The sequence below is a fragment of the Haliotis rufescens genome, unplaced genomic scaffold (assembly GCF_023055435.1).
Source record: "Haliotis rufescens isolate VD_foot unplaced genomic scaffold, xgHalRufe1.0.p SCAF_9, whole genome shotgun sequence".
NCBI lineage: Eukaryota > Metazoa > Mollusca > Gastropoda > Lepetellida > Haliotidae > Haliotis > Haliotis rufescens.
In genome coordinates this window covers 6,126,191-6,140,367 of record NW_025964383.1, presented here as the reverse complement: position 1 = coordinate 6,140,367, position 14,177 = coordinate 6,126,191, and the positions used below count along the sequence as shown (strand labels likewise).

The 14,177-nt window shown below is 41.7% G+C and overlaps 2 protein-coding genes across 2 annotated transcripts; one reads left to right on the top strand and one right to left on the bottom strand.

Moving 5' to 3' along the window:
- The first annotated feature begins 2,914 nt into the window (after window positions 1–2,914).
- Window positions 2,915–3,661, top strand: LOC125377482 (extensin-like). The gene has a single exon (XM_048391063.1). It carries the CDS (start codon window positions 2,915–2,917, stop codon window positions 3,659–3,661), a length of 747 nt encoding a protein of 248 aa, XP_048247020.1.
- A 1,547-nt stretch (window positions 3,662–5,208) lies between these two features.
- On the bottom strand, window positions 5,209–6,213 carry LOC125377481 (proline-rich protein 4-like). The gene has a single exon (XM_048391062.1). It carries the CDS (start codon window positions 6,211–6,213, stop codon window positions 5,209–5,211), a length of 1,005 nt encoding a protein of 334 aa, XP_048247019.1.
- Window positions 6,214–14,177: the final 7,964 nt, after the last annotated feature.

Sequence of the window (14,177 nt, the reverse complement as noted above, 5' to 3'; positions counted from 1 at the left end):
GACTCTATCATTGATGATTCGACTGATCTTAATATTAATTTCGATGTCAATAATTGTAGTGACATGAACACTGATATAAGCGAACAAGAAATTGAATGCGCCACCAAACTACTAAAGAATAACACGTCATGTGGCCAGGGCAACATTATCAATGAATATATTAAATCTTCAGTCCCAACATTCTTACCCTTGCATACCAGACTATTTAATCTTCTATTTGCTACAGGGAGGTTTCCTGAACAATGATGGGAATTATTCGTCCGCTCTACAAAGGTAAGGGAGGTCAGATGACCCTGTACTTTCGGCCCATAAATCTTGTAAGTTGCCTCGGAAAACTGTTTACCTCAGTTGTAAATAAAAGATCCAATGATTATGTTGAAAGTAATAACATTCTGTCTGAAACACAAGCGGGCTTTAGACATGACTCAATAAATGATCATATTTCTACCCTGTATGCAATTATTGATTTCTTAAAACATAGAAAGAAAAAATGTATTGTGGTTTCTTTGATTTCCAAAAAGGTTTTGACAAATTTGGCGGCCCGTATAGATTTATGGAAATAAATATTAGCACAAGGTATTGGCGGGAAACTTATTCGTATTATTGTTAATATGTACGGTGGCATTAAATCATATGTGTGTACAAAAGTGTGTGCATATTCAGAACAACCCCCTTGTCTCATTGGTGTCCGTCAAAGAGAAAACTTGTCTCCAATGCTGTTTTCATTGTTTCTAAATGATCTGGAACCATTATTTATATTCTCAAAACTGCCCCAGTGTTTTCAATCTAAGTCACTTAATGGTCTGTCAGATCTATCCGTTGTTTTGTTCGCATTACTATTTGCAGATGATACTGTTATATTTACTTTTACAAAATTTACAAAATATATTTGATATATTTTCACTTTACTGTGAACAATTGAGGTTGCATATCAATACTAGTAAAACAATAATTGTAGATTTTGGTGGTGCAAAAAAGACAAGGTTAAAAATATATTAAAAGGCTCACCAATCGAATATGTTAACGATTATATACATCTTGGAATTCACTTTACAAATAAAAACTTTTTCAAAACCTCTATGAAAATACATTGTGAATCTGCCACTAAGGCCATGTACTCTGTATTTCGTAAAAGTAGAACATTTAATCTATCCATAAAATGTCAATTATATCTCTTTGATGCTATGATAAAACCAATTCTATTATATGGATTTGAAATCTGGGGTTTTGAAAACTGTAAACAAATTGAATCTGTTCACGTTAATCTTTTCCGTAAATTACTCCACATTAAGAAAAGTACACCTTTATACATTTTTTTATGGAGAACTTGGAAGAGTACCTTTAATTTACTCTATCAGATGTCGAATGGTATGTTTTTTGGATAACCTCATACCTGGCAAAGAGCAAAAGTTATCAAGAATCCTATATCAAATGTTATATAATGAAGTCTGTACAAACACTAGCTGTCATAAATGTATAAAATGTTTGGAAAGTGTTTTCAATGAAACGGGCTATAGTTATTATTGGTGAAGCCAACAAGCATTTCTTCCTAATGTCCCTAAATCTATCAATTCCATACGATTATCTGACATAGCAACTCAAACATGGAATGCAGAGATTACAAATTCCTCTAAAGGTATCACATATCGCATATTTAAAACTGAACTCGTCCTTGAAAAGACTTTATTATTTATCCCTTTCTCTTTGGCTGTATAATTACTCGTGTTCAGAGCTTCATGCCACCATTTGGCAATTGAACTGGGTAGATGGCACACAATCCCTGTCAGTAAACGAACGTGTCAGCTCTGCGACATGAGCGATGTTGGTGATGAATTATATTTTTCTTTGTCCTTTTTTTAAACACATATGTTCCAATTACATATGCTAAAAATTCAAATATGTTTAAATTTAAAGAACATTTTAATTGTAAAAAAAATAAAAGTTATGAAAAAACTATGTTTCCCGGCCTGAGTGTAAACAAAGTTCTGTCCTGTTCTGTTTAAACTTCACACCTCAGTTTTGTCTTCCGTCATCACCCTGAGTTACCATCTTAGGTCACAACTATTGCTCTTGGATACTATTAACACGATTTCCAAAACCCGTACAGTACACCATCAACAAGATTTCCCCAACCCGTACACAACATCAAAAACAAAATCTCCCCAACCCGTACACAACATCAACAACAAGATCTCCCCAACCCGTACACAGCATCAACAACAAGATCTCCCCAACCCGTACACAACATCAACAAGATCTCCCCAACCCGTACAGTACACCATCAACAAGATCTCCCCAACCCGTACTCAACATTAACAACAACAAGATCTCCCAAAACCCGCACACAACATCAACAACAACACGATCTCCTCAACCCGTACACAACATCAACAACAACACGATCTCCCCAACCAGTACACAACATCAACAACAACAAGATCTCCCTTACCCGTACACAACATCAAAAACAAGATCTCCCCAACCCGTACACTACACCTTCAACAAGATCTCCCCAACCTGTACACTACACCATTAACACGATTTCCCCAACCAGTACACTACACCATCAATAAGATGTCCCCATCCCGCACACTACACCATCAATAAGATGTCCCCATCCCGCACACTACACCATCAACAAGATCTCCCCAACCCGTACACTACACCATCAACAAGATCTCCCCAACCCGTACACTACACCATCAATAAGATGTCCCCATCCCGTACACTACACCATCAACAAGATCTCCCCAACCCGCACACTACACCATCAATAAGATGTCCCCATCCCGCACACTACACCATCAACAAGATCTCCCCAACACGTACACTACACCATCAATAAGATGTCCCCATCCCGCACACTACACCATTAACAAGATCTCCCCAACCCGCACACTACACCATCAACAAGATGTCCCCATCCCGCACACTACACCATCAACAAGATCTCCCCAACCCGTACACTACACCATCAATAAGATGTCCCCATACCGCACACTACACCATCAACAAGATCTCCCCAACCCGCACACTACACCATCAACAAGATGTCCCCATCCCGCACACTACACCATCAACAAGATCTCCCCAACACGTACACTACACCATCAATAAGATGTCCCCATCCCGCACACTACACCATCAACAAGATCTTCCCAACCCGCACACTACACCATCAACAAGATCTCCCCAACCCGCACACTACACCATCAACAAGATCTCCCCAACCCGCACACTACACCATCAACAAAATGTCCCCATCCCGCACACTACACCATCAACAAGATCTCCCCAACCCGCACACTACACCATCAACAAGATCTCCCCAACCCGCACACTACACCATCAACAAGATGTCCCCATCCCGCACACTACACCATCAACAAGATCTCCCCAACCCGCACACTTCACCATCAACAAGATCTCCCCAACCCGCACACTACACCATCAACAAGATCTCCCCAACCCGCACACTACACCATCAACAAAATGTCCCCATCCCGCACACTACACCATCAACAAGATCTCCCCAACCCGCACACTACACCATCAACAAGATCTCCCCAACCCGCACTCTACACCATCAACAAGATGTCCCCATCCCGCACACTACACCATCAACAAGATCTCCCCAACACGTACACTACACCATCAATAAGATGTGCCCATCCCGCACACTACACCATCAACAAGATCTCCCCAACACGTACACTACACCATCAATAAGATGTCCCCATCCCGCACACTACACCATCAACAAGATCTCCCCAACACGTACACTACACCATCAATAAGATGTCCCCATCCCGCACACTACACCATCAACAAGATCTCCCCAACACGTACACTACACTATCAACAAGATTTCCCCAACCAGTACATTACACCATCAACAAGATCTCCCCAACCCGTACACTACACCATCAATAAGATGTCCCCATCCCGCACACTACACCATCAACAAGATCTACCCAACACGTACACTACACTATCAACAAGATTTCCCCAACCAGTACATTACACCATCAACAAGATCTCCCCAACCTGTACACTACACCATCAACAAGATTTCCCCAACCAGTACACTACACCATCAATAAGATGTCCCCATCCCGCACACTACACCATCAACAAGATCCCCCCAACACGTACACTACACCATCAAGAAGATAATTATATATTTCCTACTATGATATCTTTATGAGCCACAACTTCAATATTTGATGACCTGTGTTATGCATTAATATACATGATATAATCGACACAGAGAAAAGTGTGGACTAACAAGTCTGTGCATAGTCCTATCAAAATCGCGTAAAGAAGTAAACATCCTGTTCGTTAACAACAGGAATTTCAACGAGCTGATAATCGGTCGACTGCAGGATTTGCAAAGCATGTGTTCCATCAACTGGGCGTCGACAGGTATTAAGTAAACTCTTTCATGCTTTTAATGAAGGTGCTTACTCGATTTGATGCACTTCGCGGGGAAAGAACCATTTTATTACAATATAGACCTTGATTACCGAGCATATCGCCTTCGGCGCCGCCTATGTGATATGAGAGATGGAATCTGATTGGTCAATAGGAGGAACATAGAAGGGACATAATTCGTAATAGAAACTGGTGGCGCTTCGATCGAGCCATGAAATTCCAGCCTAGCAAGGGTGGAAACTGGCCTCGGGAAACATAACTACCTGGCAGGAGACATGAAAATCCAGGCTTGGGTTGAAGACATGACGTCACTCTTGTAGTATGTGCTTACAACATGACCACGCGGTACTCCTATAATAAGTGCCCAATCTATACAACTTGTCCTCACGATACTCCTGTAGTAAGTGCTCCATCTATACAACGTGTCCTCACGATACTCCTGTAGTAAGTGCTCAATCTATACAAAATGTCCTCACGATACTCCTGTAGTAAGTGCTCAATCTATACAACATGTCCTCACTATACTCCTGTAGTAAGTGCTCAATCTATACAACATGTCCTCGCGATACTCCTGTAGTAAGTTTTCAATCTATACAAAATTTCCTCGCGATACTCCATACAACATGTGCTCACGATACTCATGTAGTATGTGCTTAACCTATGCATCATGTCCTCACGATACTCCTGTAGTAAGTGCTCAATCTATACAACATGTCCTCGCGATATTCCTGTAGTATGTGCTCAATCTATACAACATGTCCACGCGATACTCCTCTATACTACATTTATGTCCATGTGATATTCCTGCAGTATATGCGTTACCTGTACATCATGGCCATGTAACACTCCTGGAAGGTTGGACACGAGGCTGTGATATTGACTGGTGCACACTTTTGCCTCGGGAGGATGCTTCAAGACAAATGGACTACTGCACACTCTTGCCTCGGGAGGATGCTTCAAGACATATTGACTACTGCACACTCTTGCCTCAGGAGGATGCTTCAAGACATATGGACTACTGCACACTCTTGCCTCGGGAGGATGCTTCAAGACATATGGACTACTGCACACTCTTGCCTCGGGAGGATGCTTCAAGACATATGGACTACTGCACACTCTTGCCTCGGGGGGATGCTTCAAGACATATGGACTACTGCACACTCTTGCCTCGGGAGGATGCTTCAAGACATATGGACTACTGCACACTCTTGCCTCGGGAGGATGCTTCAAGACATATGGACTACTGCACACTCTTGCCTCGGGGGGATGCTTCAAGACAAATGGACTACTGCACACTCTTGCCTCGGGAGGATGCTTCAAGACATATGGACTACTGCACACTCTTGCCTCGGGAGGATGCTTCAAGACATATGGACTACTGCACACTCTTGCCTCGGGAGGATGCTTCAAGACATATGGACTACTGCACACTCTTGCCTCGGGGGGATGCTTCAAGACATATGGACTACTGCACACTCTTGCCTCGGGAGGATGCTTCAAGACATATGGACTACTGCACACTCTTGCCTCGGGGGGATGCTTCAAGACAAATGGACTACTGCACACTCTTGCCTCGGGAGGATGCTTCAAGACATATGGACTACTGCACACTCTTGCCTCGGGAGGATGCTTCAAGACATATGGACTCATATACACGAAGTTATCATACAGACACAGACTCATGGACATTGCCATATACACGAAGTTATCATACAGACACAGGAGCATGGACATTGCCATATACACGAAGTTATCATACAGACACAGGAGCATGGACATTGCCATATACATGATGTTCCCATACAGACAGGAGCATGAACATTGCCATATACACGAAGTTATCATACAGACACAGGCACATGAATATTGCCATATACACGAAGTTATCATACAGACACAGGAGCATGGACATTGCCATATACACGAAGTTATCATACAGACACAGGAGCATGGACATTGCCATATACACGAAGTTATCATACAGACACAGGAGCATGGACATTGCCATATACATGATGTTCCCATACAGACAGGAGCATGAACATTGCCATATACACGAAGTTATCATACAGACACAGGCACATGAACATTGTCATATACACGAAGTTATCATACAGACACAGGAGCATGGACATTGCCATATACACGAAGTTCCCATACAGACAGGAGCATGAACATTGTCAGATACATGAAGTTCCCATACAGACAGGCGCATGAACATTGTCATATACATGAAGTTATCATACAGACACAGGAGCATGAACATTACCGTATACATGAAGTGATCATACAGACACAGACTCATGGACATTGTCATATACATGAAGTACCCATACAGACACAGGAGCATGGACATTGTCATATACACGAAGTTATCATACAGACACAGACTCATGGACATTGCCATATACATGAAGTTATCATACAGACACAGGAGCATGGACATTGTCATATACACGAAGTTATCATACAAACACAGACTCATGGACATTGCCATATACACGAAGTTATCATACAGACACAGGAGCATGGACATTGTCATATACATGAAGTTCCCATACAGACACAGGAGCATGAACATTGTCATATACATGAAGTTATCATACAGACACAGACTCATGGACATTGCCATATACACGAAGTTATCATACAGATAGGAGCATAAAGACTGTACATTGTCATATACATGAAGTTATCATACAGACACAGGAGCATGGACATTGTCATATACACAAAGTACCCATACAGACAGAGGAGCATGAACATTGTCATATACATTAAGTTATCATACAGACACAGGAGCATGGACATTGTCATATACACGAAGTTCCCATACAGACAGGAGCATGAACATTGTCATGTACATGAAGTACCATTACAGACACAGGACCATGGACATTGTCATATACATGAAGTTCCCATACAGACACAGGACCATGTACATTGTCATATACATGAAGTTATCATACAGACACAGGAGCATGAACATTGTCATATACATGAAGTACCCATACAGACACAGGAGCATGAACATTGTCATATACATGAAGTTATCATACAGACACAGGAGCATGGACATTGTCATATACATGAAGTTCCCATACAGACACAGGAGCATGAACATTGTCATATACATGAAGTTATCATACAGACACAGACTCATGGACATTGCCATATACACGAAGTTATCATACAGATAGGAGCATAAAGACTGTACATTGTCATATACATGAAGTTATCATACAGACACAGGAGCATGGACATTGTCATATACACAAAGTACCCATACAGACAGAGGAGCATGAACATTGTCAGATACATTAAGTTATCATACAGACACAGGAGCATGAACATTGTCATATACATGAAGTTATCATACAGACAGAGGAGCATGAACATTGTCAGATACATTAAGTTATCATACAGACACAGGAGCATGAACATTGTCATATACATGAAGTACCCATACAGACAGAGGAGCATGAACATTGTCAGATACATTAAGTTATCATACAGACACAGGACCATGGACATTGTCATATACATGAAGTTCCCATACAGACACAGGAGCATGAACATTGTCATATACATGAAGTTATCATACAGACAGAGGAGCATGAACATTGTCAGATACATTAAGTTATCATACAGACACAGGAGCATGGACATTGTCATATACATGAAGTTATCATACAGACAGAGGAGCATGAACATTGTCAGATACATTAAGTTATCATACAGACACAGGAGCATGAACATTGTCATATACACGAAGTTCCCATACAGACACATGAGCATGGACATTGTCATATACATGAAGTACCCATACAGACACAGGAGCATGGACATTGTCATATACATGAAGTTATCATACAGACAGGAGCATGGACATTGTCATATACATGAAGTTATCATACAGACACAGGACCATGGACATTGTCATATACACGAAGTTCCCATACAGACACATGAGCATGGACATTGTCATATACATGAAGTTATCATACAGACAGGAGCATGGACATTGTCATATACATGAAGTACCCATACAGACAGAGGAGCATGAACATTGTCATATACATGAAGTTATCATACAGACACAGGAGCATGGACATTGTCATATACATGAAGTTCCCATACAGACACAGGAGCATGGACATTGTCATATACATGAAGTACCCATACAGACACAGGAGCATGGACATTGTCATATACATGAAGTTATCATACAGACACAGGACCATGTACATTGTCATATACATGAAGTACCCATACAGACAGAGGAGCATGGACATTGTCATATACATGAAGTTCCCATACAGACACAGGAGCATGGACATTGTCATATACATGAAGTACCCATACAGACACAGGAGCATGGACATTGCCATATACACGAAGTTCCCATACAGATACAGGAGCATGGACATTGTCATATACATGAAGTTATCATACAGACACAGGAGCATGAACATTGTCATATACATGAAGTTATCATACAGACACAGGAGCATGGACATTGTCATATACATGAAGTTCCCATACAGACACAGGAGCATGGACATTGTCATATACAAGAAGTACCCATACAGACACAGGAGCATGGACATTGCCATATACACGAAGTTCCCATACAGATACAGGAGCATGGACATTGTCATATACATGAAGTTATCATACAGACACAGGAGCATGAACATTGTCATATACATGAAGTTATCATACAGACACAGGAGCATGAACATTGTCATATACATGAAGTTATCATACAGACACAGGACCATGTACATTGTCATATACATGAAGTTATCATACAGACACAGGAGCATGAACATTGTCATATACATGAAGTTATCATACAGACACAGGAGCATGAACATTGTCATATACATGAAGTTATCATACAGACACAGGAGCATGAACATTGTCATATACATGAAGTTATCATACAGACACAGGAGCATGAACATTGTCATATACATGAAGTTATCATACAGACACAGGACCATGTACATTGTCATATACATGAAGTTATCATACAGACACAGGACCATGTACATTGTCATATACATGAAGTTATCATACAGACACAGGAGCATGAACATTGTCATATACATGAAGTTATCATACAGACACAGGAGCATGGACATTGTCATATACATGAAGTACCCATACAGACACAGGAGCATGGACATTGCCATATACACGAAGTTATCATACAGATACAGGAGCATGGACATTGTCATATACATGAAGTTATCATACAGACACAGGAGCATGGACATTGTCATATACACAAAGTACCCATACAGACAGAGGAGCATGAACATTGTCATATACATTAAGTTATCATACAGACACAGGAGCATGAACATTGTCATATACACGAAGTTCCCATACAGACACATGAGCATGGACATTGTCATATACATGAAGTACCCATACAGACACAGGAGCATGCACATTGTCATATACATGAAGTTATCATACAGATACAGGAGCATGGACATTGTCATATACATGAAGTTATCATACAGATACAGGAGCATGGACATTGTCATATACATGAAGTTATCATACAGATACAGGAGCATGGACATTGTCATATACATGAAGTTATCATACAGACACGGGAGCATGAACATTGTCATATACATGAAGTTATCATTCAGACACAGACTCATGGACATTGTCATATTTATGAAGTTATCATACAAACACAGGTACATGGACATTGCCATATACATGAAGTTCCCATACAGACAGAAGCATGAACATTGTCATATATATAAAGTACCCATACACACACATGGGCATGCACATTCTAATATACATGAAGTTATCCTACACACAGAGGCACGTGGACATTGTCGTATACATGAAGTAACCCTACAGACGTCCGTATTTACGACAGGCATATGGACATAGTACTGTACTTGAAGTGACCATACAGATACATGCACATTGTCATAAACTGGAAGTAACCACGTTGATACGGGGTTATGGACACAGTCAAATACTGAAAGTAATCATAGATGCAGGCTCTCGGACATTGCCATACGCTAGAATTAACTATACATAGTCAGAACTTGATGTTAATATCACGTTCCCATAAACTGTCTGCTACGTCTCTATGTAATGTAAGTGATGTTGAACTTCCAGTCTTGGTCCAACGCTACTTATCACTTTAAATGGCGATTTATCAATATCCAGTTTAAGTGAAACCCAAGAGCGGTCCATATAGTTCCTAATGATCGGACACATGGCGCCGCAGTGGCTGCGATCAGAACTTTGTCCCATCAGATGTTGAAATCACTTCAGGTAGTAGTCATGCTCTCAAACATCCGCACGGCAGTGATTGAGATAAACTCCTAACATCAGAATTGTGCTCGAACTTGTGTTCATCCAGATATTATGGTATTTGCCATCTGACATAACTGGAGCGGTTATATCCCAGTTGTCACTTGGGTTTTGCAATAGGTTGATATCTATGTCTTCGCGTCACCCGTACCATCAGTGTTTAATGATATACCGGTGGCATTCCACTATGTGCTTGTGTGACGCGTCTCTGTTTCAAAAAACAATTCACTCACACAGTGTTCCATTTAACAAGAGTGAGTGTGTTTATTGGGTTTAACGCCGCTTTTAACAGTATTCGAGTTATAACGCGGCGTGTCAGCTTAATGTGGGAGGAAGCCGGAAGTGATGCAGGTCTCAAACGTTTACCACTTCGGTGAAACCCACGAGCACGGGAATGGTGCTGACAAACCTAATCGGTGCGAACCGGTATTCGAACCCACAATCAAAGGTTCCTGGGGTGCCCAAGGGACGCAACACCTGGAATCCATAAAGTACTTCCCTCAACAAGAGAACAGTTCACTCACACAGCACCTCCTTCAACAAGAGAACAGTTAACCCACACAGAACTTTCTTCAACAGAACAGTTCACCCACAAAGAACTTCCTTCAATAAGCGAACAGTTCACCCACAAAGAACTTCCTTCAATAAGTGAACAGTTAACTTACACAGTACTTCCTTTAACAAAAGAACAGTTCACTCACAAAGTACTTCCTTTAACAAGAGAACAGTTCACTCACACAGTACTTCCTTCAACAAGAGAACAGTTCACTCACACAGTACTTCCGTTTACAAGAGAACAGTTCACCGACAAAGTACTTCCTTCAACAAGAGAACAGTTCACTCGCACAGAACGCCGCTTTTAACAGTATTCCAGTTATAACGCGGCGTGTCAGCTTAATGTGGGAGGAAAGCCAGAAGTGATGCAGGTCTCAGACGTTCACCACTTCGGTGAAACCCACGAGCACGGGAATGGTGCTGACAAACCTAATCGGGGCGAACCGGTATTCGAACCCACAATCAAAGGTTCCTGGGGTGCCCAAGGGACGCAACACCTGGAATCCATAAAGTACTTCCCTCAACAAGAGAACAGTTCACTCACACAGCACCTCCTTCAACAAGAGAACAGTTAACCCACACAGAACTTTCTTCAACAGAACAGTTCACCCACAAAGAACTTCCTTCAATAAGCGAACAGTTCACCCACAAAGTACTTCCTTCAATAAGTGAACAGTTCACTCACACAGTACTTCCTTTAACAAGAGAAAGGTTCACTCAAACAGTGCTTCCTTTAACAAGAGAAAGGTTTCACTCAAACAGTACTTTCTTCAACAAGAAAAAAGTTCACTCACACAGTACTTCCTTTAACAAGAGAAAAGTTCACTCACACAGTACTTCCGTTAACAAGAGAAAGGTTCACTCAAACAGTACTTTCTTTGACAAGAGAACAGTTCACTCACACAGTACTTCCTTCAACAAGAGAACAGTTCACTCACACAGTACTTCCTTCAACAAGAGAACAGTTCACTCACACAGTACTTCCTTTAACAAAAGAACGCTTCACTCACACAGTACTTCCTTTAACAAAACAACGCTTCACTCACACAGTACTTCCTTCAACAAGAGAACAGTTTACTCACACAGTACTTCCTTCAACAAGAGAACAGTTCACTCACACAGTACTTCCTTCAACAAAACAACGCTTCACTCACACAGTACTTCCTTCAACAAGAGAACAGTTTACTCACACAGTACTTCCTTCAACAAGAGAACAGTTCACTCACACAGTACTTCCTTTAACAAGAGAACAGTTCACTCACACAGTACTTCCTTCAACAAGAGAACAGTTCACTCACACAGTACTTCCGTTTACAAGAGAACAGTTCACCAACAAAGTACTTCCTTCAACAAGAGAACAGTTCACTCACACAGTACGCCGTTTTTAACAGTATTCCAGTTATAACGCGGCGTGTCAGCTTAATGTGGGAGGAAAGCCAGAAGTGATGCAGGTCTCAGACGTTCACCACTTCGGTGAAACCCACGAGCACGGGAATGGTGCTGACAAACCTAATCGGGGCGAACCGGTATTCGAACACACAATCATAGGTTTCTGGCGTGCCCAAGGGACGCGACTCTTGGAATCAACAAAGTACTTCCCCCAACAAGAGTGAGTGAGTATGGTTTTAAGCAGCTTTTGGCAATATTCCAACAATATCACGGCGGGGGACACCAGAAATGGGCTTTACACATGTCGGGAATCGAACCCGGGTCTTCGAGTGACGAGCGAACGCTTTAATCACTAGGCTACCCGACCGCCCCACTCAACAAGAGAACAGTTCACCCACACAGTACTTCCTTAACAAGAGAACAGTTCACTCACAAGGTACCTCCTTCAACAAGAGAACAGTTCACCCACACAGTATTTCCCTCAACAAGAGAACAGTTCACTCTCACAGTACCGACCTCAACAACAGAACAGTTCACTCACACAGTACTGACCTCAACAACAGAACAGTTCACTCACACGGTACTGACCTCAACAACAGAACAGTTCACTCACACAGTACTTCCCTCAACAACAGAACAAATCACTCACACGGTACTGACCTCAACAACAGAACAGTTCACTCACACGGTACTGACCTCAACAACAGAACAGTTCACTCACACAGTACTTCCCTCAACAACAGAACAGTTCACTCACACGGTACTGACCTCAAAAACAGAACAGTTCACTCACACGGTACTGACCTCAACAACAGAACAGTTCACTCACACAGTACTGACCTCAACAACAGAACAGTTCACTCATTCAGTACCGACCTCAACAACAGAACAGTTCACTCACACAGTACTGACCTCAACAACAGAACAGTTCACCCACACAGTACCGACCTCAACAACAGAACAGTTCACTCACACAGTACCGACCTCAGCAACAGAACAGTTCACTCACACGTACCGACCTCAACAACAGAACAATTCACTCACACAGTACCGACCTCAACAACAGAACAGTTCACTCACACAGTACCGACCTCAACAACAGAACAGTTCACTCACACAGTACCTACCTCAACAACAGAACAGTTCACTAACACAGTACTTCCCTCAACAACAGAACAGTTCACTCACACAGTACTTCCTTCAACAAGAGAACAGTTCACTCACACAGTACCGACCTCAACAACAGAACAGTTCACTCACTCAGTACTTCCCTCAACAACAGAAAAGTTCACTCACACAGTACTTCCCTCAACAACAGAACAAATCACTCACACGGTACCGACCTCAACAACAGAACAGTTCACTCACACAGTACTGACCTCAACAACAGAACAGTTCACTCACACGGTACTGACCTCAACAACAGAACAGTTCACTCA